Source organism: Balearica regulorum, chromosome 20 (genome assembly GCF_011004875.1).
Source record: "Balearica regulorum gibbericeps isolate bBalReg1 chromosome 20, bBalReg1.pri, whole genome shotgun sequence".
NCBI classification, from domain to species: Eukaryota; Metazoa; Chordata; class Aves; order Gruiformes; family Gruidae; genus Balearica; species Balearica regulorum.
In genome coordinates, this window is record NC_046203.1 from 4,615,657 (window position 1) to 4,641,377 (window position 25,721).

Here is a 25,721-nt window from a genome sequence, read left to right on the forward strand (position 1 = left end):
TAGCAGTGGCAGAGCCCTCGTGTAGTCCTGCCCGGTCCCTGTTAGGTGACTGCTCAGTGTTGGTGGCCGGTTGTGGTGGCTGCTGGAGGTCCTGGGACTGAGGGAGCTCTGTGGGCAGTAACAGCGAGAGTAATCTTACAAACAAGGGGAAAAAAACCTCACGTGCAGAGCTGAAGGCTGCTCTGTGCTACTAGCTGCTGTCGGCCTCTGTGTGAGGGGTACTGGCACAGAGGTGAGGACCTCCAGAGCAGAGGTTACATGTTCCTGAGGTGGCTCTATGTTTTTAGTATCTTTGACTTTTAGAGCAATACTCTTTCTGTGACCAAATGTATTGCAAGTGCTTTGAAGATCTGGATGCCCACAAATGGAGCAGGGGAGGAGCACATCAGACCTATGTATCTGCTTTATATTTAGGAGTGAAAGTAAGCTTTTTTTTTTTTTCTTCCTCCAAACCATTACTCTGCCAAGACAGAGGAGATTTAGTTCAAGATTTCTGAATTTGCCAGATCTTTTGGGGGATTAAGGAGCGTCTCTCCATTCCTATTCACTGACTAATGTGCCAGCTGCCCAGATGCACGCGTAGATGTTCTGCTCTTAAAGATCCTTGTTTTGTTCACGTTGAGAGCAAACTTCAGTGGAGCTTGCTGGCCCCGAGGAGCCCCCGGAGCAGCGCAGATCTCACCAGCACTAGTAACAGCTGCTGTTCCTTCAGGAATAAAAGCCTATTGTGAGTATCTGCCCCGCTGACTTTGCAGATTTCTTTAGGCACGTGTTTAATATCACCTCTCAGTTGTAAGTGACTTGTTAGGAGCAGGGTTCGGCCTCTTGCTGGCTAAAAAGCACAAGTGGCTTCTGCCCTGGCCAAGGCGCAGTGTGCAGGATGAGGGGCACGCGGGTGGGAGAGGGAGGGAGCGATGGGGGAATGCAGAGGAGCTCTGCCTCAGCCCACCCGCAACGGGTCAAGGGAGTGTTTCGCCTCTCTTGAGAATCAGATTATTTATTGCCAAAAGTAATTTTATAGTGAATTGGTTTAAAGTTATTTTACAGCCATGTGCCTGTATATCGTATTTTGGTAAAATCAGATATTTTACTTAATATAGAGATATATAAATAAACTTTTTTGGAGCAAATAAGACTTTTTTTGCAAGGGATCTGTAAATCGCCAAAGCGATGTAACACCAGAAACTATTCTGCCGTTGTTCTTGGTGTCTCTGGGAAGAACGATGTATGTTTGTGTTACTGCTGGAAATTTTGGGGAGAAGTAAAAGCTAAGATTAAAGCGAGAGCTGCTCTTACTCCGTTCCAGAAACGAACACCTTGCTTTCCACCTTGGTTTGTATTGTACTAAGCCGAACCACAAGGCCTGCTTCCTGCTGCCGTTACCGCCTTTTAAGCCCTTTTCAGTGACTTTCGAGCAATTTCTGTACGCTTTTGTTTCCGTCAGCGGCCCCGCGGCCCCCCGCTTTCCCGGTATTTCCCTGGTTTTGCTGTGTACGAGCCGTTTATTGTTTCTCTCTGTGTATGTCGGGGGGGGGGTGGCGGCGGCCGGGGAGGGCTCTGCTGGGCGCTGCTGTTCCCTCACATGTACTCTTTGGCTGTTGTCAGAACTACCTTGCCTTGCCGGCCGTGTCGAAGGAGTTTATTATTAATAAACTGTGGCAAATGCTTGTAACGAGGCGGCTGGTCCGGGGCGGGGCGGCGGGCGGGGGGCGAGGCCTGGCGGGGCCGGGGGCCGGGTCTGCCCTACTGCGCCTGCGCACCGGCCCGCGCGCCGCTTCCGGCCCGCGCGGCGCTTCCGGGTCAGCGTCGCCAGGGGAAGCGGCGGCGGCGGCGGCGGCGGCGGGGTGGTCCCGGCGGCCAGGCCAGGCCATGGGCGGTGAGGGGACCGGCGGCCGGGGACCGGCGGGGCAGGCTAGGCCGCGGAGCTGGGCGGGGGAACCGGGGGGCGGGCCGGGCCGCAGTGCTTGGCCGGGGTCCGCGGGTGAGCGGCGGCGGGTTTTGGGCTGCCCCCGAGCAGGGCAGCAGCCGCCGCGGACCGACCTGCCGGGGACGGACCTGCCCCGAACTTGCCTCGCCTGGGGGTGAGGGCCGAGCTGCGGAGAGCCTCCGAGCTGCGGAGAGCCGCCCGCAACCGACGCTGGCGGCTGCCCGTCCCGGCGGGGCCAGACGTGCCGTTGAACGTCGTCACGGTTTGGGTTGGTTTGGGTTTTTTTTTTTTTTTTAAAGGGTTTTTCTCAGGGTGACTTTTTTTCCTAGCATATTAGAACGGGTGTGATATCGAAAGGCATTTAATTATCTTTAAATGTCTAATACGAGCAGAAATTTTTAGCGTGGAAACCATATCTCTTCAATTTGCAGGTACTCTTAGGCTATGAAGGCTTTAATGGAACTAGAAATGCAATAAAATGAGTGGATGAGGCACAAAATTAAATCTCGGCATCTGGAAGCTTTAAACAGAGCATCGGTATATTAACCACATTGGAGGTAGCGGCTTTTCAAAGTACGTGGTTATTGCAGTGCAATAGAGCAGTAAAATGTTTGCAAAATTAAAGAAGAAGATAGCAGAAGAGGCAGCTATTGCTCCCAGACCGGGAGGAGCTGCCAGGATACCCAGGTCAGTCAGTAAGGAGTCGATTACGTCCGCAGGAGCAGACTCTGGAGATGACTTTGTAAGTTAACCCTTGCTTTGGATTTTGATTTCTCTTACAGCGATTCTATTACAGCTTTACAGAGTACCATTTTAAGTCTAGTGTATTAATTGAACGTGTATCGCGGTGTCTTTGTAGGTGTACGTTTTAATGCATAAATGAATCACTAGCTTGAGTAAACTTAAATACTGAAGAGAAAATGTTTGTATGTTACCTGTAGTAGTTAGCAGTAGCCTTACATGCCCATGTAAACTGGAGTTACAAAGCTGTCTCAATACAGAACATTGTTAAACAGACATAAAATACTGAATAAAACTGTGGGAATGTGTAAGATTCCTATTTGTGAAATTAATTACTGAAGCAGGAGGAAAGCGAGCTAGATATGGGTTAGCTTTGATCTTGCTATGGACCTGTGTTTACCTCTCGGCTTCCTGGTACTCTTCCTGCTCAAGCATATTGTTTATTCAGAGCGTATTCAATTTGGCTGCACTCAAAACTATTGTAGTTCCTTTAATGTCTGGTTTAAACTCTTTTTCATTATAAAACCTTGTTTAAGCAAGTTGTATAATCCCAGGGGCATATGGATTAAACAAAACCCTGTAATGCTCTGGCACCTCTGCTCCTTGATGGCTCTCTTATTTTTCAAAACAAAGATTCAGGCACCATCTCGCACCACTGTTGGAGCCAACAGTACCCACTGTATTGCAGCGAATTGCTTATGATTCCGTTTTCCTGTCTGCAAAATGGAGAAGTTATTTACCCGGTTGAGTTTTAATGCAGTTTTTCTGAAGCTCAGCTGAAGTTCCAGTTCTATTAAGCAGCAAGTTGGAACTCCTGATGTTTGAATACATTTTACAATGGAAACGTATTAGTCTTGGTTTTTCTGAAAGATTTTTGCACGTAACAAATCCTCATGTAGAAATTTCATTTACTATCTTATGAGTTTAGAGTACAGAAAACAAATAACAATGGTAGCTGAAGTCTTGAGTGGTTTTCAGAAAAACTCCAAGAATTAGTTGTTTTAGCCATATTTATTTAACTGCCCTTAATATTGATTTTCATGGAGCAAACAATCCCGTAGAGAATCCAAAGTCAGTTGTGCAGTGGATTTTGCATGGAGAGACCATTGTGTGGAAAGACTACCACATTAGTGCTTATTCCATGTGCAGAGTGTTACGGTTTCTTTTCTGCTTCCTTAGTTTTCCAAAAGACTTTCGCTTTGACCCATCCTGGAACCTGTACCATAGAGCCTGATTTTCCACCCCTTAGTTGTTCTATTATGCCAGCTCCTCAGCAATCACTTTGAACAAATAGTTTTCAGCTCTGGCTTCTTTTAAAAGCATTGTATTTCCTGGAACAGGCCAGCATTGCAGAGCTGACTATTTAAGCTCTTACTGTTTTTCTTCATCAGCATTTTTTACACATTCTGCTGTGCTAGTACGCTTTCCCCTTCACGGGAAAAACTGAAGCATTAATTCCTAGGTGGGATGGTGTTTATTATCATAGAGATAGTATATGGCAGGATCACTTTTTCTAAGTGTTGTAAGTTACATAAGTGTTGTTTTTCTGCCAAGGCTTCTGATGGAAGCAGCTCTAGAGAGGATCTTTCATCCCAGTTGTTCAGAAGAAATGAACAAATAAGAAAACTGGAGGTCAAGCTGTCTGGTATGTGTCTTTGTACATATAAAATGCTATTACTTTAGGAAATACTTTCCTTTGAACTTAAGTGTTTTAATGTATTAAAACTACACGGGTTTAGGTTCTTTTGAAAATTCATTTGTAACAACCCTGTTGATTGTCATCTAGGTAGTATCCACTATAACTGATTTTTTATAAAGATAACTGACTTCTGCTGGTTTCACAATGCATTTATGTAATTATTTTAAACAGCTGGGATAGCTTTCTGTCCCCATGCTTCAAATAGTGTCTTTCCCCACTTTTATTTTACTTATTCTGTGTACGTAATGGTTTGTCTCTCTTAGGATCTAAGCTTTCTGATGCTGACAGTAACACGGTGCCATCCATAAAAAAGTGAACTTTGAAATGAAGAAAAAGCAAAGGAACATAAAACAGTTTTGAGGCTTTTTTTTCTTTCTAAGATAATAACCTGTTCTGTAAAGCTGTAGTAAGGGCTCTGCTCTGACACCGCTTTCCATCCCTGTTGCATGGAGTGGATCAGAGGCTAGGCTAAACTGTTATGCTGCTGCTCCCCAAAGCTCATAGGTGGTCTTGGAAAGCAAGGAGAGGTTATAGCCAGCTGAGGATTATTTTACTTTATTCAGGAGACTTATCAGGCTCCAGTTCAAGAAAATACGGGATTCAGAGATGATTTTCCATTGCAATTTGAAAGGGCAAAGTGCTCACCTGTTTACATAAGGTAAACAGGTGCTGGTTGGGGCTTAATATGAGAGAGGGAGACTCTAAGTATCAAGAGACTTGTGCAAGCAGCCTGATCAGTAAGTAAATCCTCCTTTCCATTGTATGTAAACTTCCCCAAGGTGTGTGTGTGTGTGTTTTGTTTTTTAAATCTGCCTTCCCTGTCAGTTCTGCTCAGTAGACCAGTGGTGGTAAGAGTGCAAGTGTGTTAGCCAAGGGGGAGCACCAGTCGGAGCTCAGCCTCAGAGGTGTTCTGTGACTTGAACAGGGATGCAAGCGACTGCAAATTGCCCCATCCTCCGATGAGAGAGATCTTTCCTAGCACAGTTAACTACATCACTGTTCTTGAATGAAGTAAAAACTGGGGATCGTTCTTCATTCTCTGGTACTGCCCTTTTTTGTGTAACTAGCACACCTAGGACGGGTCCTCCTGTTTGTACCAACCATTTACCTTATGGGCAGTGCAGAACTATTTGCTTGTGTTCATTGGTATGGTCACCCAAGTTTTCCTCAGCAGGAATGATTTTCTGGTTGAGAAAATCATTGTCATTTTCCACTCATCCTTTTTTCTTTTTTTTTTTTTAATTTCTTTCCCCAATGTATGTCCATTCCTGGTCTGTGCTTCTCCCTCCTCACACAAGATTATGCTGATCAGATCCGAAACTTGCAGAAGATAAAAGAGAAGCTTGAAAATGCATTAGAAAAGCATCAGGATTGTACGTACTTGTCTTTTTCTTTCTTTTTTTTTTTTTTTTAAGTTGAAAACTTGTGGTTGGAAGGAAACAGGTTTTATGTACAGGTTTTTAATAATTTGCTTTCAAACTGTGCACCTCTAGGTTGTGAAGAAATAAAACACAAGTTCTTGCCTTGTTTACAGCATAAAAAGCAGCAGCAGTGTGGTGATTGTTGTTATACTCCTTTTGCCAAATTTGGGGCTAATGTGCAGGAGAGCCTTTTTTGAAACCTGTATCTTTGTTATCATCCGGTGAGGAACGGTACTGCTGTCTGCTGTTATTTCTGCATTTGTCCAATGTGCAAGCAGTGTGAGGTACTAAGTGGCACAGGGTTAGTGCTGGAGTCAAGATGAGGCTAATTACTTGCAGAAGCAGCTCTTTAAAGTTATTTATAACTTACAGAAAATTGAGAAGCAATTTTTAAAAGACAAATTTTTAATGTAGCTGGTGATTCTCTGTTGCTAGCCTCCATGAGGAAGTTTCAGGAGCAGAATGAAGCTCACCAGGCCAGTCGAGCCAAGATGGCTGAAGGAATGGCTTTGGCTTTAGAAAAGAAGGACCAGGTAACGGGGCTTGAACAACTCAACTTTTGACTGTGGAGATCTGAGTGCATGACCTTGATATTTTGAGCAGATGTCACCATTAATTAAAATAGTTGTTCTGCAGTGTGTTTGCTTAGTGTGCCAGCATTGAGGAAAGAAGGGAGTATTAAGTTCAAATGCTAGAAATGGTGTGGGACTTGTCATTGTTCTGACTGTTCTTAGTGTTTTTAAAAAGAGCCCACAACAATTTCTAATGTAAGGTTAAACTTGCACTTGTTTGGTGAGATTCAATTGCAGTAGACCTGTTGTCACCTTTATTTTAGTTGTGTAAAGTTTATTCAGGTAGCATAAACGATTCTCCAGCTTTTATATTAAAACACTGGCTGTTAGTTTTCTTTTGCTGATTACTTTTTTAATTATTACCACAACTTAGTATCTCTGTTAACAGTACTTTTTTTTTTTTTTTTTTTGCTGTAGTTGCTGACCTTGAAAGTCTGTAAATGGATTTTGATTTTTTTTTTCTTCTTTCTTGTTCAGGAGTGGATGGAAAAACTGGGTCAAATTGAAAAGGTAATTAAGCTTTGGGGTTTTGAGGTTCGTGTTTTGTGTGTATGTGTATTTTTAAACACCAGCCAGAACTTTCTCCAGCTCAACTCTGCTCAGCCCTTTTTCTTATTTGATCTTTGTTCAGTGGGAGAGATCAGACATTTGCTTTCGTTAACAGCCCCACAGCTTCAGGAGGTATTTCTGGAATTGTTTTTTGGTGGGGAAGTAAAGAATGGTGGGTTGCAGTGAGGAAGATACACTTCTGTAAGGTGGAACAATAATTTCCTTTAGTACAGAGGAGGCAACTGCAATGCAGGAGGAGGTAATGACTTCGTCTAAGGTCTTGCAGTAGGTCACATTTCGTAAAATAAATGAAACTAGTAGGGATTTTTTTATTACAGGATTTCAGTCTTGTAGTTGTTCCAGCTGTTCAGCTTAGTCTATTTTAAAGTGTCTGTGATTATGAAGACATTAAACGTGCTACTATTTGCTGTCCATTTTTAAGAGTTACGTTAGGGGATGATTGGCTGCGTTTTAATGAACAGGGATTTTTTTTTTTTGTGATTTTAGAAGTTTCATAATTTGTTGCACATTGCCTACTGGTCAATGTTTTTGTTGGTTTATCAGGAGAAAAAGATGCTTGAAACACAGTTACAAGAAATGAGGGAACAGAGTTTGAATCTATTTCAAAAAAGAGATGAAATTGATGAACTGGAGGGCTTTCAACAGCAGGAAATTGCCAAAGTTAAACACATGGTAAGATCATTGTAAACTTTTTTTTTTCTTTTGTAAAATTTCTTTTAGAATACAGAGTTAGTGGGAGGTCTGCATTAATTTTTTTAGCCTTTATGCTTGTGTACAGTCTTGGTCAGCATCACAATCCTAAGAATAGGTATGTGCATACAATATTACATAGTTTATTTTAACAGTGACTTTTCTGGGAGTTATTTATTATTTCATTTAATTCAGCTCATAACTTAATAAAAGAGACAAGATTCAATGGGAAGACTTTATCAGCATTACCAGATCATCTGTATTGTCAAAGATAACGTTCTAATGTTCAGCTTTTGAAAAAGGAAGAATCTCTGAGCAAAACAGTGCAGGAGCTAGAGGCGTGCACTCGAGAACTAACCCACACTAGAGAGGTGCTTCAGGATGCAAGTGACGAGTCATCAGGCCTCAGGAAAGATCTTCAAGAGTTGCAGCAACAGTTCCTGAACTTAGAGGCACAGAGGTATGGATGTGGTGGTTCAGGAGGTGCGGCGTATTCACTTCCTCTATACTTTTACTTTGTGCCCAGTTCTGTGTTTTTGGAAGAGTTTATATATGTAGTGAGCTGACTGAGTAACTGCTTCTGGAATGCCCATGTGGATGTAAATGCCAAGTTTTTATTTCTTTTCAAGCCAATTAAAGTAGTACTTGTTTAGAATTTTGTAAGCATGTTATGATTTCTTTTTTTCATCGTTTGAACACTTAACTGTCGCTTTTTTTGGAAAATATGTAATCAAGCAGTGGCTGGGTTTAGGACAAGAAAATCTTGTTGATGTTGCCTAGTCCATTTTCATAAGAAGCAGATTTATCTGCTAAAGATAATTTTTCTGAAACAGTATGTCACTTTTTTTTTATTCTCTTTCTGTGAAGAGATGAACTAATGACAGCTGAGACAAATGCAGAAAATAAGATCACTGCTCTGGAGTTAAGAGAACAGGAGCTACAAACTGTCATTCAGCAGCTTTCTGTAGACTTGCAAAATGTAAGTTTGGGTTAAGTGAGATTTGATTCAAAGAGCTCCTTGTCCGCAGAAGGTAGATTAGATATCATTTGTGTGGGTTTGGAAATCTAAGTTTCAAAGCAAGTGATTTCTCAAAATTTTTAGGCTCGAGTTGCTGGTTCTGGTTGTGAGAAGAGACTGGAAATGATACAGGCGGAATATGAATCTCTGAAGGTGGAATATGAACAACACAAGCAAAAGGTTAAGTATTTTCAGATGTATCTGCTGTTGGCTGGTGTAAAGGTGTACACTTGAGTAATGTACTATGAGTTTGAAATTTGGTGTCTAGAAAGTGTTGTCTATTCAAATGGACTTTTCTCTTTCTAATGGCACTTTTTAAAGTCAAACCACAATGGATTAGGTGAAAACTTTGCTACAAAAAAGATTCTGTGATTTCTTGTTCTCACAGATGACTTTTGAATTTGCTGAGAGAAATAAACTTACTGAACAGCTGCAGGAAAAAGTGTCTTCCTTGGAAAAAAAGCTAGAAAGAAATCTTTCAGGGGATGAACATGTGCAGGAGCTACTCAAGGAGGTAATTACACATTTATAGACTGCTTAAAAGTGCAATCTTATTGAGATTTTTTTAGGACGTACGTTACTTATCACACAGGTAAAGAATATATGACGATGTAATGTAGGCGTGTTTGTCCCTTCAGTGTACGTTGGTACGCTGTCTATGCTGGGCAGAATTGTGTGGGTGACTACATTGAGCCTGTTTATGTACATATTGCACAGATGTCTTTATTGGTCTTTCTGCATTGTCTGTTTAGGCAACGCGTCTGATTTCTTAGAAGCAAAAGAGCAGCTTTAACATGCCCAGAGGAGGTAGAACAACTTGAGTTTTATTGGTTAATCCTTACAGAGAGCAGTGTGTGCTTCTTGTTCTTCATCTTCTATTATCATGAATTGCAAAGCATTGGGACAGGGAGGGAAACTGGTTTTGCACATAGGTGTACAAACAGAATGTTGTGTATGGAAAGCTTGAGCCTCAGAAGTGTTAAAAAACAGCTGAAAGCAAAGAACTTAGCTTTGGCCAGTGCCCTTTTTCTCGTTACTTCTCCATCTCTTTCTCGAGCACTGATGCTCCTGTTCAGAATCAGCTTGGAGCAATGTCTCCCCAGGACCCAGCTGGGGAAGCAAGGGCAGGTGTGCTCCTCCTTGGTCAGGCTTGCCTATAAGACACATCGATGTTGCTGTGATAAAAGAGCTTGGCTTAGTAAACTTGAGCCAGTTTGAAGTCCATGTAGGGGTAGTAAAACATTTTGGAAAGTAAATACCATAACTAGCAACAGTTTTACCTTCTTTGTGTATTTGCTGTGATGAAGGAGAAGTTAAGCTTTCAAAACCCCTTTTTTTTAATCACTTAAACTTGGCCTGGGTTGGAAAATTATGACCTGGCTGCTGATCAGAGTTCACATCTGGATCATGACAGGATGCCAGTGAATTTCCCATTCTTAACTACTAATGTCCTCCCCAGGGCAACACGATCTGTGGAGGCCCTCTGCAGTAGCATCGATCTGTGGAGGCCCTCTGCAGTAGCATCAGACATGCTGGTTCCCAAGAGCAAAGCTGTATCGCACATCAAAATAACTGGTCCATTTTAGTTTGATCTTATTAATGAAATACAAAGAAAAATCTTAATTAGAAAAACCTTATCTCTTTGTCCATCCTTTTTCCTGTTCTTCATCTCAATGTATCTTCAGAAAGCTACTCTTGAGCAGAAACTGGATGAAACCAGGCAGCAGCTAGTAACAGACAGAATGCATCACAGTGAGACTGTGAACCATTTGGAAACTCAGGTAAGTGGTTTGTTTGTTTTTTCACTACAAATTCCCACTGTTTCCAGCATCTTTATGCCCTGTACCTCCTCTTCTCACTGTACTTGTGCTCTCAGCCAAAGGTGAGACTATGTGTCACATTTAGTCTGGGGGGGAAAAGGTGAATGTCTCTGGTCATCTCCCCATCTTCATTGGTGGAGAAGGGCCTAGAGGTTATGAAGTTGGAGATTTCAGGCATACCTTCTCTGTCCTAAGAAACAAATAGCTGAAGCACAAGTGTTACTGGGTGGTAGTGGTGTGGTGAAGAGTTTGTAAAAGCAGCGTGTGTCAAGTAGGCAGTCTCTCTGAACTATGTGGTTTTGTGGTTTTAGTGTTTACCTTCCCTTACTGGGTCATCCCACGTCCTGTACGTTTTTTTCTAATAACGTAGGTGCCAATGGGTAAGGAATTTAATGTATGGTTATATTTAGAATAAAGAACTGGAGCAAAAACTACAGATTGCAACAGAAGCAGTGAAAAAGAGCAAAGAAGCAGCTGCTGAGCAGGATCTGAAGATCCGGAAGCTGGTGAGTATGCTGGAGATGTTTCACTGACCAGAAGCAGATCAGTCTTTAGCATCCCCAGAGAGACTCATATTTCTCCGTTTCGTTACACAAGTGTTTCCTTGCTGTTTGTCTCCTAAACTAGTGTCTGTGCGTGAGTACGTGACGCTGCTGCTAAAGGAAGCTTCGGTTTGAGTATATGTCACACAACATGGTGTCTGATTCTTGTCAGAGCTTCAAAATACCATTTTATTCATGTAGTGTTCTTTATTTCTCTTCAGCAAACTGATCTGGAGGATGACATAAGTAAACTACAGCAACAGATTTTAAGTGATAAACATCAGTATGATCAGAAAGTTACTGGGCTGGAGTCTCAAATCACTGCTCTTGAAACAGCTTGGGAATTTGATAAAACAGCTGCTCAGCACAAGATCGTAAGTACGGAAACTGTTCAGCGGGCCATGTGAGTCTTCACAAAATTATTTTAACACGGCTTGTCAACCTTGCATGGTGTCTGAATGTTCTTATTCAGCGCTCCTAGCATTATAACAGAAGATCTCATACTTTGAGAAACTAAATATGAACAAAGCATTTGAAGTGTTTAATTGTTTAAATGAAGCATTAGAATAATTCTGCTTAATATTTAAGCAGTCTTTATTTTACAGAGCCAGTTGGAAAAGGAAAATGAAAATCTTCATGGAAGCAGAGAAGAGTATGAGAGTTCTTTAAAAAAACAGGAGTCTGAATTGAACAGGCTAAAGGTAAGGGCTTAATTTGTTGATGACGTTGAGTAAATACAGAGCTGAACTTAAGAAACAGTTAACCGCAAAGTGTATTGCATTCTCAGTACTTGGGAGTCACATTACATTCAGGTTGCATGTACTTACAGCTGTAAATCACCTTTGATACTCAGTAGAAACGCATTTGAGGAGCGTTACAAATGGCTGATCCTTTTCTGAAATAGAATGCTTGGGTCTGCCTAAATCAGGCAGAAATAATACATGCCCATATTGTCAGGCATGAAGAGCTTTTTAAATCCTGTTAGCAGTAGTGAATACAGAATAGTTCAAATCAAATTCCATTCATAGCATTCAAACAAAAGTTAAAAACTTGAGTTGGTCAGGTATTTACAGCTTATACTCAGTCTTTTTACTGTAATTCTAGATTGTTGAAAGTTTTTTCTGTAGCTGCTATTGGATGCACAATTGGAATGAAGATCAGTTGTAGGAAAGAGCTACTTAGTAATACAGACTTCAAGCTAAAAGATCTTTTAAGCATTGGATATGTGTCGCCTCTTACATCAGTTCTGTGTTGTTCTTATGTGTGCAGATAGCGGTGCAGTAGAACAAAACAACAGCTCTCATTTGGAAGCGTAAATCATGGTGTGTTAGAACATCTGTAAATTCTAGTTGCTGATGGATTTGGGTTTAAAGATGAGAGACTGACTTGATTTTAGTTGTCTCAAGTAAGCTCTGAATTACTTTTGGTTTGCAGAATGAATTGAGCAGCAGAGAGACTGTCAGCATTGAAATTGCCAAAGCATTGGAAGAAACACGAAAGCAAAGAGAGGAATTACAACAGCAGGTTGGTTAATCCTGACAGTCTAAAATATATTTGGGCGCTCCCCACCTTGCACAGACCAGACTAAATTTGGACTTAATTATCACAACAGTCAGGGACATTAATCAGAATCATATCCTCAGCACGCAAGACAGGAGTGGTTGCCTCAGTAAACGTGAAATTAAGGGTGTCTATGTAAATGCCTGCCCAAGAATGTGATCAACTCAGGAGTTCTTTCATTGGAAGAATGTAAGACGTTGCTGACTGCAAAGTTACGGATATTCCTAAGTTGTAGGCTCAAGAGTTACGGCACATTGTGGCAGTTGAATATGAACAACTGAGGGTAAGACCAGGTAGTAGCAAGTGAATGCATTTGCTCAGAATGAAGGTGACTGATATTTCAGAGCCCTTTATTCTTCTGGGACTGCTGTAGGTCTGTGCTTGCTTGGTCCAGCTCTATGTAAAAGGGGCATAAGGCAATGTCTGGTTTTGCTCAACGGCTGTTTTACAGCTGCCACCTGCTGGTTATGAGACAATCTGTAATTGTGGCGCAGAGTTTATCAGAACCGAAGTTTGTTTTAGCTCTTACAGCACATTGACTTTGGTGCTTTTTAATGAGGTTAGCATTGTTAAGGTGATGCCACCTGTGAGTCCCTGGATAGATCACAGGCATCCACAGTGTATTTATTATTTCTAACACTAATGCTGCACAAAATTCTGAACCTCTGAGGTATGTTGAAATCTTTCAATGCCCTCTTCTAGTTTTATATCTAATGACTTGTGTTTGTTTGCCTGCTTTGAAGGTTTCACATCTGAGTTCCTTAATAAAGGAAAAAGACCAGCTGATTGATGAAAAATGTGATATGCTTCTAAAACAGAAGGAAGAACTAGACCAACTCAGTCAAGGTTAGACCAAACAAGTCTAGTGTATCCCAGACAGCTTTATCTAAGTACAGTCTCTAGTTCTGGGCTTGCCTGTCTATAGATTGCAATAGTTACAGATTTATCTTCCATGTTTAATCTATTAGAATTTTCAATCTTGTATGCTTCAGTAACAATTGGACAGTCTCTCTACTGTGTCCTTAGAAACAAAACCACTTCTTTTAATTAGTGTTATGTTTATACACCATACAATATTTGTTATTTTACTTTTTGTAAAAGATTGTTTTGTGCAAAACATAAGTGATGCAGATCAAGAACTGCTACTTCATTGCACCACTATAAAAACTGCACTTGCTCGAAAAATTATTTACTTTCTTAAAGAGCAGCTGCAAACTGATATTCCACGGTCATACAAAAAAAAATTCAGTCATCTTCATTCAGTTCCTAACCCCACCGTGTTTCTCTTTGCATGTTGCCATTATTTAGACAGGGAACAAAACTGTGGCCTCTCATTGCACCGTTCCATTGGCTAGCCCTGTGGCCATTTGTGCCAGCTAGCCATTTGTGCTTGCAGCTCAGCCCCAAGTGCTCCTGTGCAGTCACAGCACAAGTCACACAGACTTCTGATGGGGGGCTTTTGGAGCAGGTATAATTGATGATTATGTTGTTAAATATTAAGATCACCTTGACTTTCAGGCAGTTAGGCTGCTCCTTTGTAAAAACATGCACATGAGCTTGGGTGGCTTAAATTGCATCAACTTTGTCTTTATGACAGAGCAAGGCATTTTTGATCAGGATTTACTGTCACTGTAACTTGCTTTGTTTAAGAAAAATAATTAGAACCTCCCCTTTGTTTCAGTAGACTGATACTAAGCAGGTCTCTCCTTTCTCAGAGCACGAAGCTGCCCTGCTGCAAATGCATCAGTTACAATCTGACGTAGAAGCAAGTAATAGCCGAGCAGCAGAGAAAGAAGAAATGGCAAGAAAGGAAATCGGTGAACTGAAGTTGCAGGTACAGGAGTGCCTCTTGGCCAGAAAACATGAGAAAAATGTGAGTGCAGTTGCAAAGCTGATCTGTTCAGCCTTCTCAGGAAAATAAGCAGGTGTGCAAGAGACCCCAGTTCTGTCACGCCTGGTGATACATGCTTGGAGCTGTTTACTCTGACCTGAAACACCAGCAGTGTAGACCACCATTATTTGTTGTTCCTGTCTTCCTAAGGAAAGCTGTTTCCTGTCAGATCTGTGACTGGTTTATGAAAGACAGCCCCTTATTTTATTTGACTCATAAAATGTCTTGAGAGAACCGTTAAGAAACCAATGAGATGGAGACCCAAAAGCAGGCCAGCAAGAGATGTAGCCACCTAGATTGCCACTAATGCTTTCTGGTTTAACAAAGCAACCACTGCCCCACAAAAACAACCAAAGAGAAGTCTAGCTTTCTCCCTTGGGAGTGTTCATGGGCTGCAAATGTCATGATACCACTCCAGTTCACTTTTCATTTTTTATAGGTTTCAGACCTAGAGGAATTGTCAAGAGCCTTGAACAACAAACATTTACCTTCTCCAGAAAACCGTGTGATGGAACAGAACGGAGAGGTACCAGCTGCAGGCATCATTCAACTTCAGAAGGATAACAGAGAGCTGGAACAGCAAATTGCTGAGAAAAATAAGGTGAACTGAAACAGCTGTTAGTCTTTCTCCTTTTAATTAGGAAGCCTAATAATTGGTGCTGCCCATGCTGCAGCCATAGAAGAACAGGCTTACCAAAATGGCAGATCCAATTTGCATCGGGTAATTTTTTTTCCTCTGGACTGTACAACGCTCTAGCAACAGTGGATAAAAACCACAGCCAGAATTGTAGGAATCCTTATCTATTTGGGAGGAAAGATGCACCAAATGGTACTATTTACAGCTTTCCTGCAGAGCTCTTTTGTGTGTATTCAGTTCACTTCCACTGTGCTGTCACGTGAAAGCTCAGGTATCCTGTCACATGTGGGCAGCCAGAAAGGCAAGACATGCAGGTTGCTGCTTCAGAGCTGTCAATGTTGTTTAATGATTGTTTCGTTCATTACACTTGTTTGTCATGGGTTTTTCCAGGTATCTATGGGTCAAAATGTGCCCTGACAATGAATGCTGTATTAACACTATCCTTTGCTCTGCTTACAGATGATAAAGCAGCTACAGCAAAGAATGACAGAACTCAAGAAAACCCTCCAGAAAGAGTTGGTAAGGGTTATGCTTTTTCAGTCTCTTCAGCTGGCACTTACTGACAGTTACTTGCACTACTCATTCCAAAAGCTTGACTGCTAGCAAAAGTGTAACTTTTGTACTAGGGATGTGTGCAGTTTCCTTGTGTTTGCAGGCAGATTGGTGAACCCTTAAATTAAGGAAGTACATTTACTGAATGGATGGTGTGACAGGTAGCCATCACCACTCAGCTCTTGCAATGGAGAATTTTAGCTACAGAAGACCTGTGTTTGGTAATCTTGGGCATTTAATACATTTCTGCAGAGTGAACAACTGAGGTTTGATTGCTGCTTAGCTGCCATTCAACTGAGTTTTACCATGGGAGTGATATCTGCCCCAGGGCGAGCTCCCCTTTAATCCCTCTTACAATAGTTCTCATCTCCAAGAAAAAAATTCTTCTAGTTTAAAAAAAAAAAAAAAAAGACTGTTTTTAAAATACTACGTTGTTATTTTTGTTCTGAGCTTGAAAATTGTTTTGGAGAAAGGCTACATTTGAAAGTCACAGAGCAGGTTAGCGATAAAAGAAAATTTTCAGGTGATAGTTTCAACCATGGAGCCATTTCCATGCTGGTTTGGCTAACATACATGTAACACTAACAGCAGCTAACTTCTGTCCTGGAGTATAGGGAGAGGTGAAGACACTTCTCCGCTGTGATCCCATGAAGGATGAGAAGCTGGTCCTGTTGGTGCCCAGGTTGTACCCACCTTGTGGACACAAGCTCTCTGTTAGGTATCTTGGACTCAGATCCTCTCCCAGTGTCAAGCTGACAGTCTACAATGTACTTCTCTTTTTCTTTTTTTAGAAAATAAGGCCTGACAGTGAGGTACCTGAAGTACGTGAAAAAGCAAATTCTGAAGTGCCTAATGCTTCTGTGACTGTCACAAACAACTCTGATTTAAATGACTCAAGGGAGATAAACTTTGAATACCTTAAACATGTTGTACTAAAATTCATGTCCTGCCGAGAATCTGAGGTAAAGGTGTACGCTTACCTTCTCTTTTTAAGCCTTTCTTTCTCTAGAAATTGCCACCTGCTACCTGCTAAGGACACTTCTCTGCCAATTCCATACTTTTTACACTTAGAAAGTTGTTGACTGATTGAGCACAATGAAGCAAAATAGTTAACAGTGATGTGTTTGGAAGTGCAGATTATTATGAGCTAAAGGGAAATGTGAATTAAGAGGTAGGTATGTCTAGAAGTTAAAGATCTGAAGCTACAAGACATACCCTCTGCACTACTCTAAAAAGCAAATGTATGTAATTAGAGTCGTTGCACATTTAAGATGGCAAAAAAACCCAAGAAAAAGACATAAACTGCTTGCTGTTGGTCTGTAAGAGGTAATTCTTTGTACCTTTGGAGCTCCTTCACATTCTCCACATTGTGTCAAAAAAGTTAAAGGTAAAAAAGTCATGCTAACAATATACTTTGCTTAATTGCAAGTCAGTGGGTGAGATGAGAAATAATTGTACAACTCAAGGTATTTCAAGTGCTTTACTAACTCTGCATTGTGTCCCCCGTGTAAAATATTACTACTGTAGAGTTAATACACTTATGTGTGTATTTAAAAAGGCATGATTCTTTCCTGCCAAGTGCTGGTTTGATCAACTTTTCAAAGCTTAAAAAACCTAGGATGCCACAGGAGCCAAGCTGATTCTCTAACTAATTAGGCTCCCCATTTGTCATCTTTCCCCAAAATATGCAAACCAATGTTAAAGAACAGAAACTCAGGAAATGCAAACAGAAGAAATAAGATACAGGCCACCCTCGTCTATTGGAACTGGGGATAATGGAAGGCTGCTGGTCTGCTCTTCACAGTTGTGACTAAAAAGTCTGTGACCAAACCTACACAAAAACTGCACTGCACCGTGTTCCAGAATGTAGAGCCTGAGAGCATCATAAGCAACAAAATACTCTGGTTTCTTTCAGGCATTCCATCTAATTAAAGCTGTATCTGTGTTACTGAATTTTTCACAAGAGGAAGAAAACATGCTTAAAGAAACTTTGGAGTACAAGGTAAGGGTTCTGTCCACTTGCAGTCTCTAATGGGCCTCCCAGCAGATGGGATGAAAATTCCTAGGTGCTGAGAGATCATGAAAAGTATCTATTCCAAATGTTAGCTCCAATAGTAAATGTAATTTATAATTAAAATGTTAGCTGATCACATACATCCATGTTGGAAATTGTCCATTTCAGTGAGGGAAATAGCAACTTCTCAGTGCTTCAGAGGAGTAACAGCACAGTTTTGCCCAGCAGACGCAGTCTGTGGAGGGAAGCTAGAAGCTCCTTGCTGGAGTTGTCTCAAATGTTTAAAAGTAGGAAGCCAAATTCTTGATTTGTCATTTTGACGTTGGGCTTGGACACCTAGATCTGTTTCTCCTTTCCATTGCATAAAATGAGATCTCCTGTACGTCCCTGGCTATGTGGTAAAATGTTCATGAATGAGCCCTGTGTCAGTGCCCTTGATGTCCTGCGTTCATCTCTGCCCACTCAGTAAGCTGGACATCTTCAGTCCGCATAGGATGGCAACTGAGGGAGGTTTCCTCACCATCTTGTCCTGGGAATGGTTTAATTCTAGAGTGACTAAAGGTACTATGTTTAAATGATTGTAGGTTTGTAGTTTGTAGTTATTGTAAAGGAATATATGTAAGGGTAATCTTGAGTCATCTTCACTTCCATGGAGAATGGATGCTGTTTCCTCCAGATTTGATTGTGTGAAACTATCTTCACGTCAGTCTGAAGTCTGCAGCGTTGTTTTATAAACAGTTCTTCCTGTCAAATGATGGGGAGATGCCTATGTACCATATTCTTTCTTTTTCAAATCTTCAGCCTCTTAGAAGCGTGAACCTAGCTTAACATTGTGCTTTCCTGTCCTAGATGTCGTGGTTTGGGTCAAAGCCATCTCCTAAAGGCAGTATCCGGCCGTCTATCTCGAGCCCAAGGACACTGTGGCCTTAAGGGAACCTGAAAACAGGCAGTCAGCATCTAGCCACTTTTTTCTGTGAAAAGAACGCTGAACACACTAATTCAGGTGTGTCTTAATCACTGTCATTGCAGTATTTTGTACAAGAACTTTTGACACTGTTTACAAAGCTAATACTGTGCAAGGAGAAATTGTCACTACAAACTGAAACACCTCGTCTGGGTTGGATTTGGGGACCGCGTCTTGATGGTCTCTTAATGGAAGTCAGCTCCTTGTGCTCATCGGTCTTGTTTTCTTGGCACCAAAGGGTCATGTAACCTCACTAATACCGGTGCTGGCAGTTCAAGCTTCTAACACACGCGTCTTATGATGGTGATTCCAGCTTCTGTTACGGAGGGCTAGAGTGGAGTAATTCCAGGCACAGTAAAGCTTCCTTGTCTCGCTGTGGAAAGCCAGCAATGAAGAAAAAACCACATTGGCAGTTCGAAAAGCCTTTCAAAGAACAGGAGCAGGACCTTTAACCAAAAAAAGAAATCTGCCTTGCCTTCTTATACTGACATAACTAATAGTTCGCATTTTTTCATATCACTGTGTAATTTAAGGTGCGTATATCCTGGCCTGCAGTCCTGAAGGCTGCATGTTGATGATGATTATTTAATTTGAGAGCACAACTTTAGAGTTGTCTGATTTTACTTTTCTTAAAGAAAAATATTTAAAATGGTCTTAATTATAGTACCTAATACTCGGTCGCCTTTAAAACTAATCTATTAGTCTGTACCATAGGTTGTTAGCATTGGGAAGAAGGGGTAGTAAACAATTTTAAATTTTTAAAGCTGAATTCCAGGTATTGTAAATGCACACTGAGAATACCTTTTATTTAAAAAAAAAAAAAAAATCTAGTGACAAAGGGTGAAGAATATTGGTACTAAACACTTTGATTTTTATTTTTTTTTCTTCCAAGTCTGCTAGCAACAAATCTTCATAATCAGTATCCGCCTCTTTGGTTGTGGTTTTCTGTACTTCAAATACTGATGCTTAAAAACGGTTATGAACATGTAGTGGGCTGTTTACTCTGTCCTAACTACATGGTAAAAGAAACGCTGCTCATGAGGTTTTTGGTTTTGAGGGCAAAATTCAGCTCTTAATGAACAAATCTTGGTTCCAGCAGCTTGCTTTCTTTCCCCTTAAGAGAATGGGACCAAGGTGGCACCTGCCTCACACAGTAGAAACACGATTTTGCCTGCAGTTATTAACACCACTGTGAAATCCAGATGAAAATGGGAAACAGCAGTAGTTAGTCTGGCTTGTTGAAAATGGGACATATTTTCAAAAAACTATGTATGGATGGAATTCGATGAGCAGGCTGCAATTCCGGTAATTCTTAGGATGAGGTTTGTGTTACTATATTTTTATTAAATATATTCAAGAAAATTCAGCCTGTCCTCTAGTGGAGATAGTCACTGTTCAGGTTTTTAACTTTGCTTTGTAACGGGTCTGAACGACCTTGGCGGTGGCAGTCAAGCTGTGGTATGTAAGTTACAGCACGTGAGCTGCTCCCTGCTTCCGTGCACACTTGTGCAGTGGTAAAGATGACGGTATCCTTCCATGTCAGGTCAGTTATCAGAGTGGGAAATGTGCTGCAAACCTCCCCAGGTTTGTTCATTGGCTGTATCCCAGCTACAGGTGACACTCCTCAGGTTAGAGCTAGGTCGTATTTATTTAAAGTTAAGAAAACCAGCAAGATTTTTTTTAGTACACTAAGGCTTGTCCAACTGCAGTCTTTAGTAACCCAATCCATGGCACTTAACAATAGCTTAGGGCAGTTTATGGGAAGAGCACAACTCTGCTCTAACATGAAAACAGACAATCAAAAAGTGGATTTGTATCAGTTGCTCCTGTACTGAAACAAAGCAGGGGCAGGATAACCCTGTTGGTTCTGGGAAGATTTTGTTCTCTAAGGTCTTTTTCTTTAGAACATCCCTTTGCCCTGGCCCATTTCTGTGGGACCTGAGCAGGGAACAGGATTCCCTCTGCACACACTGATGCCTGCTGAATGACTAATCGGTTTACGTTGATCCTGGCTTGAAAGGTTACTGCTGAACAGGAAGAAAGCAGTACAGCCAGCCTAGAATAGTGTGACAACATAAAATATTAGGTTATTTATGCACTAACAACTTCAGTTTACGATCCCAAAGCTCATTCAGGATCAACTTACTGCAAGAACTAATTCTTAAGTGTTGAATTTTCTTTAGATATTGGAGCAAGAATGGTGTGTATACATGTATTAAAAAGCTTAATGCACTTTCCCTTGTATAAAACAGTGGTATACGTAATCCTTTCTATGGCCATTGGATTTCTTTCCTTCTATGCTGTAAATATGGATTGTATTATGAAACACTATGAAATTTGTGGTGCAATACATTTTGGATCAAAACCCTAATCTTGATTTCTTTCTAATTCTGGTTATCTCCACGGGGATGCTATAGCGATTTAAAATTGGGAGAATTCTAAAGCATGGAACAAACCCACCGTCTGCCCAGGGTAAGAGTGGCTGTGTCAGCCGTGCAGTTACGGTCCCCGTTTCTCACAGGGAGCTACACCAGGGCTGAGGGAGAGTGCTTCTGCCTCTGGTGTCATCTCTCACCAGGGCTGGCTGCTGCTGAACTTCTGGCAGCTGATAAAACCAGACTGAATGGAGTCGGGCTGCTTGATGTTCTCGGATGGACAAGAATATAAAAATCAAACCATGGGTGAGTGTGTATTACTTCAAAGCCTTGAGGGGAAGAGCTCAGCTTGGTCTTGCTCCCTGCTGCCAGCAGAGCTGGATTTGAGGACAAATTCTGTAAATAGTTGGAGCCAAGAGCATTCATGCAAAAGTACACACTTAGCTTAGAATTGGTACATTGCTGGCCTGCTTTTGAGTAAGTGTCAAACTTAAAATTTAGTGAAAAATAAGTTACTTAACTCATGTGATCCAAGAACTTTATTGATGCAGCAGGCACTTTACAATGAAACCAACCCCACAGTCCAGTTAGTCCTCTGACCCTATGTACAACACTGCCTTTCTAATAAACGCTTCTCCTGCCCGTAAGCTGTTGGGATCTTGCACCTCTTAGACATAGCTACCTCTTAAATAAGCAGCACACACAGGATCTTTTATCACCACACCTGGATAAAGCAGCATCGGCGATAGCTGTTCTCTGTCAGTAACAGGAGGCAGGGGGGTGCCATCTCTCTGCCTTGCAGAGGAGGTATCAGGAGAATGTCTTGGCTCCTGTATTTGATAGTCGGAATATGCAGGAATACCTTTATCTTCCCCCACCGTTAAGGTTAAAAGCATTCCAAGAGGTTTCCACAGGATGTCAGTAGATTGCAATCTCTAATAAAGACGGACCAGTGTCATTTCAGCTAATTCCTTCTTCTGAGTCCAAAACTGATCGTCGTCTTGGTTCAAGTTAACAGTCTTTTAAACAGTCTTTCTGGCTGTAAGAACTCTTACTATGGAGCCTAGTCCACCTACTGCTAACGCCTGTGGGGATGGGAAAAGGAGAGAGGGATTACACAGAGTCACCGCGCTGCACACAAAAGGCATCTGAAAAGAACAAACAATTAAGTGTTTAACAACAGAAGAGTATATGGCTCTTCTCCAAACTTATGTCTCAAACAGCAGCAGTTTGGGCTGTTCCACCTCACTCTACCCCTTTTTTACCCTCAAATCTTTAAAATAGCTAATTGGGGAAAATGTTTGTTTTCTTTGGCACGTACAGACATGAAAGACATCGTGAGTTGTTTCCTTTAGGTACTAAGCTGTATGGGGCAGCGTCAGGCCTCTGTGCCCCACAGGCCAGGCAGCAGTGGGTCTGTGGGTACGGCTGCCCCGGCACGCAGAGCGCTTGCATGGGCGGCTTCACTCGCACAGCCCCAAACCGCAACACAGCGCTGGCTGCCACCCCAGAACAGGAAACACGGCTCTGGGGTTGTTCCATCTCTGTGTGTCTCGGCAGGTGCCCTCTGCCTTCCTGGCATGACAAATTCTACGCTCGCGCACGACTCTGCAGCGTGTGCTCCGGGTGATTTAGGCAAAAGGCTGACGGGGGAGCTCAGACCTGAGCTCAGGCCTTGCTTCTTCCAATCATGGGAAGTTTGTGCCTCACTTCCCCTCTGTAAATATAGATGAGAGTGATCTGTGCCCTAAATTACTGCAGTACATATATAGTAATATTCTATAAATGTACCCCAAGACATCAAAACAAAGGGCCTGAAGGGTAGACAAAACTACATACGATAATTTAGTAACTCATAGACCACTAAATCTGAAGGGAAAATTACATTTGCCAAAATCTAACCACCTTTGGGATCTAGAGAAGGATACCAATGATGTCGCCTGTCAGCAATGATGCAGAACGTCTCACCTCCCCTATACCTGAGTGGGAAAGGAGGAAGGGCTCATTTCAGTTTCATTTGCATCCCTCAATGTAAATAATGTATCTTTCTAAAGTCTAGAAGAAGATGGATATGATTATGAAAAAAAAGAATATTAAAGCTGACTGCTTAAAATGAAGCATGTTTACTTTGCAGACATAATTCAGATAGACCCCAGTGTGTATTGCAATGTCTGAAATGAGAACAATGATCAGCAGTATGAGGCGCTTCGCTGTCCTTAGCAAACAGAGGAACACAAAGCGTCCACTCGGAGCAGAACCTGCATGCACTGCACGCATATAAACGTTCCCGAGTTGCCAGACCAGCTTTACGGGGATGACAGCCCTGTTCCAGAAGACAGACTGGTATGACAACCGAGCAGCCGACTCCTCTCCGAGCAAGCCATACATCTTACCCATAGTGCCAAAAAGCAGAACACAAGCGAGGTTTTAAACCCTGCCTGGCCTGCTTCAGACCTGCCTTGTTCCTTTCAAAACAAAGGGGATGAGATGCGTTACGTGTGCCTGCACGCTCCGAGCGCTGTCATCTTTCCAGTCTGGGCGGTGGTGTGCAACATTACACACTGGGAGCACCCACCCATGGTTACCTGAAAACAGTCGTCTCCAATGGAAACAACAACAGGAAAAAACCCACATTCTTTGCTGTCCTGGGAAACTCCCTCCTCCTCCCCTGTCAAGGTTCCGCAAAGCCGGTGACAGCTGCTAATGGCTGGGGTCACTGCACAAGTTCTGTCTTTGCCTATCATGGGAAAACACTCATACTTCGTGAGAGCGACACTGGCGTTAGCAGCAGAGTCTCTGCTACAGTGCTGGTGGCACAGGGAGCCGCAGCGTTCCCAGGGCTCGTTTTTCCCAGGAGGAGCGCTGGTAGGCAGCGCTGCAGTGGGGGAAGACGAAGTCCTTTCACTGGGATTCCTGCCGGGGGCGGCAGCACCGCAGCTGCTTCGCTTTGTGCAGCTGCTTCATTTTGCTTCACGTGCCTCATCCTGACAGAGGAGACGTTCAGCAATCAGCCGATGGACGCGTCCTACCCTCCCTGTCTCACAACGGTCCTTCCACAGAAATGCGCATCCCAGGGGAATCTTTCTGGAGATCTCAAGCGCCTCTCCTGTGCAAACTAACAGGTTTGCTAAATCCTGTCACTCAGCTGTGACACGTGTGCTGCTGCTCACAGCACTTGGCTAATGAAAACTGCCAGACCCGAGCCAGCCTGAGCACGCTCAGCCGAGTACTTGACTGCAGAGGAACGCGGCCAGCCACACTGCTCACCCGCTCCCAGCTCCTCCTCCTTGGTGGGGCCACCCCACTCACTAGGTGCAGAAGGTGGCACGGCGCTTCCTAGGGCAGATGCTGCCCTCCACACGTCTTGCCTCTCCCCTGGCTGAGGGTAAGCTCTGACAAAGGCTTAACGAGCCCAAGCTCAGAGAGACCAAAGATAAAAAATACCGGTCACCGCGCTCCCAGGGGATGAGCCCTTGACCGGCATCTGCTCTAAAGCACCGACAAGGACCCTGCGGAGCGTGGCTGAGCCAAAGAGTGCCAGAGGAACACGTACCTTTTCATGCCACTGAAGTAATATTGCACTGCTATTTTCTGTTGGCTTTTCAAATCCTTTATAAATGTACTTCATTAACAAGTCGATGCCATTTCTGTCTAAGGAATTCACTGCTTGTTCGATTTCACTGCTTTTAAAAGACGTGAGGACTTTAAGCATGGTTCCCTGGGCCTGCTCCTGCGAAGACAAGGGAAGGGGAATAACGTGAGAACCAGCAAAGCTGGAAACGACCCCAAGACTTGCGTCCGACAAAGCGCGCTCAGAGGACGGGTGGCGAGGCTAAAGGCTGCACAAGAACATTTTTCACTTCGGGTTTCGGGAGAAGGGAGGGGTGAACACGAAGGGACGGCCTACGCAGAAAACACGGCGTGATGCTGTGCCGCTCGTTAACAGCACCGGGGTGCGAAGGGGATCTCCGGGGCGACGACGCGTCACTTCAGAGCTCCCCAGCGACCCGGTGCCGAGCCCGCGGCCCACCCGTTACCTTCCCGGCCTGGCTCTTGGCGTTGGCAGGAGAGCTCCTCAGCGCGGCGTGGAAAGCTCGGAGCGCGTCCCCTGTGCGGCGCCAGTCAAGGACTCAAACCGCCCGTCAGGGCCCCGGCACCACCGGCAACCCTGCGCAACGACGCCGGGCAGCGCAAGAGGCGACGCGTTTCGCGTTCGTACCAACGCGGCAACTTTCGTGGCCGCAGCCCGGAGGAGCGGGGCGCTCGGCGGGCCGCTGCCCCCGCCGCCGGGGGTCCGGTACCAAGGCTCGGCCACGGCGAGGGCGGACACGGCGGCTCCTCCCCGCATCTCCCCGGGGCGAGGGCCGCAGGGCCCGGGGCCCAGCCCGGGAGGCGCCGCGCCGGCCGTGCCCGAGCTCGGCGGGAGGCGGCGGAGCCCGCCCGCTCCCCCCCCCCGGCCCGGCCCGGCCCAAAGGATATTGCCTCAGCAGCGCCTCCACCTCGGGGCCGGCGTCGGGCTCAGCCGCCGCCGCCGCCGCCTCCTCGGGCTCCTCCACGAACCGGTTCTCGTCGTACTGGTCGATGTCGAGGCGGCGGAAGCGGGAGGACAGGGTGCTCCGCGCCATGCCGCCGCCCCGCGCCACGGCCCGCCCCAACCGGAACCGGAACCGCCCCCGCCGGAACCGGAACCCGCCGCCGGCCCCGCCCTGCCCGGGGAGGAGGGGGAGC

At 43.6% G+C, this 25,721-nt stretch overlaps 2 protein-coding genes across 6 annotated transcripts; one reads left to right on the forward strand and one right to left on the reverse strand.

The window, feature by feature from the left end:
- The first annotated feature begins 635 nt into the window (after window positions 1-635).
- GOLGA1 (golgin A1) lies at window positions 636-20,989 on the forward strand. Of its 5 annotated transcripts, none has more exons than XM_075772845.1 (23): window positions 636-727; window positions 2,359-2,669; window positions 4,223-4,313; window positions 5,666-5,740; window positions 6,224-6,321; window positions 6,838-6,870; window positions 7,474-7,602; window positions 7,911-8,080; window positions 8,488-8,599; window positions 8,723-8,818; window positions 9,027-9,152; window positions 10,324-10,419; window positions 10,869-10,964; window positions 11,222-11,374; window positions 11,606-11,701; window positions 12,435-12,524; window positions 13,304-13,406; window positions 14,276-14,433; window positions 14,891-15,052; window positions 15,548-15,607; window positions 16,432-16,602; window positions 17,556-17,642; window positions 18,504-20,989. In XM_075772845.1, exons 2-23 carry the CDS (start codon window positions 2,535-2,537, stop codon window positions 18,582-18,584), a joined length of 2,418 nt encoding a protein of 805 aa, XP_075628960.1. In that variant the 5' UTR covers window positions 636-727; window positions 2,359-2,534; the 3' UTR covers window positions 18,585-20,989. The 5 variants fall into 5 exon arrangements, with proteins under 5 accessions (XP_075628960.1, XP_075628959.1, XP_075628958.1 ...); XM_075772844.1 differs by lacking the exon at window positions 636-727 and adding an exon at window positions 1,775-1,799; XM_075772843.1 differs by lacking the exon at window positions 636-727 and adding an exon at window positions 1,781-1,876.
- A 525-nt stretch (window positions 20,990-21,514) lies between these two features.
- ARPC5L (actin related protein 2/3 complex subunit 5 like) lies at window positions 21,515-25,671 on the reverse strand. Its single transcript, XM_075772878.1, has 4 exons — window positions 25,472-25,671; window positions 25,031-25,102; window positions 24,547-24,723; window positions 21,515-22,078 (listed from the first exon to the last, which is right to left on the reverse strand). Exons 1-4 carry the CDS (start codon window positions 25,616-25,618, stop codon window positions 22,016-22,018), a joined length of 459 nt encoding a protein of 152 aa, XP_075628993.1. The 5' UTR covers window positions 25,619-25,671; the 3' UTR covers window positions 21,515-22,015.
- Between the last annotated feature and the right edge of the window lie 50 nt (window positions 25,672-25,721).

Bases quoted from the DNA above. Each gene is read 5' to 3' on its own strand.
- GOLGA1 (XM_075772845.1), top strand. From the start codon at position 2,535: ATGTTTGCAAAATTAAAGAAGAAGATAGCAGAAGAGGCAGCTATTGCT. The intron at 7,603-7,910 runs GTAAGATCATTG...TCTAATGTTCAG, and splicing joins TTGCCAAAGTTAAACACATG to CTTTTGAAAAAGGAAGAATC. The intron at 17,643-18,503 runs GTAAGGGTTCTG...TTCCTGTCCTAG, and splicing joins AAGAAACTTTGGAGTACAAG to ATGTCGTGGTTTGGGTCAAA.
- ARPC5L (XM_075772878.1), bottom strand. From the start codon at position 25,618: ATGGCGCGGAGCACCCTGTCCTCCCGCTTCCGCCGCCTCGACATCGAC. The intron at 25,103-25,471 runs TATCCTTTGGGC...TGGCGCCGCACA, and splicing joins TGGAGGCGCTGCTGAGGCAA to GGGGACGCGCTCCGAGCTTT. The intron at 22,079-24,546 runs GTACGTGTTCCT...CCATCCCCACAG, and splicing joins TACTTCAGTGGCATGAAAAG to GCGTTAGCAGTAGGTGGACT.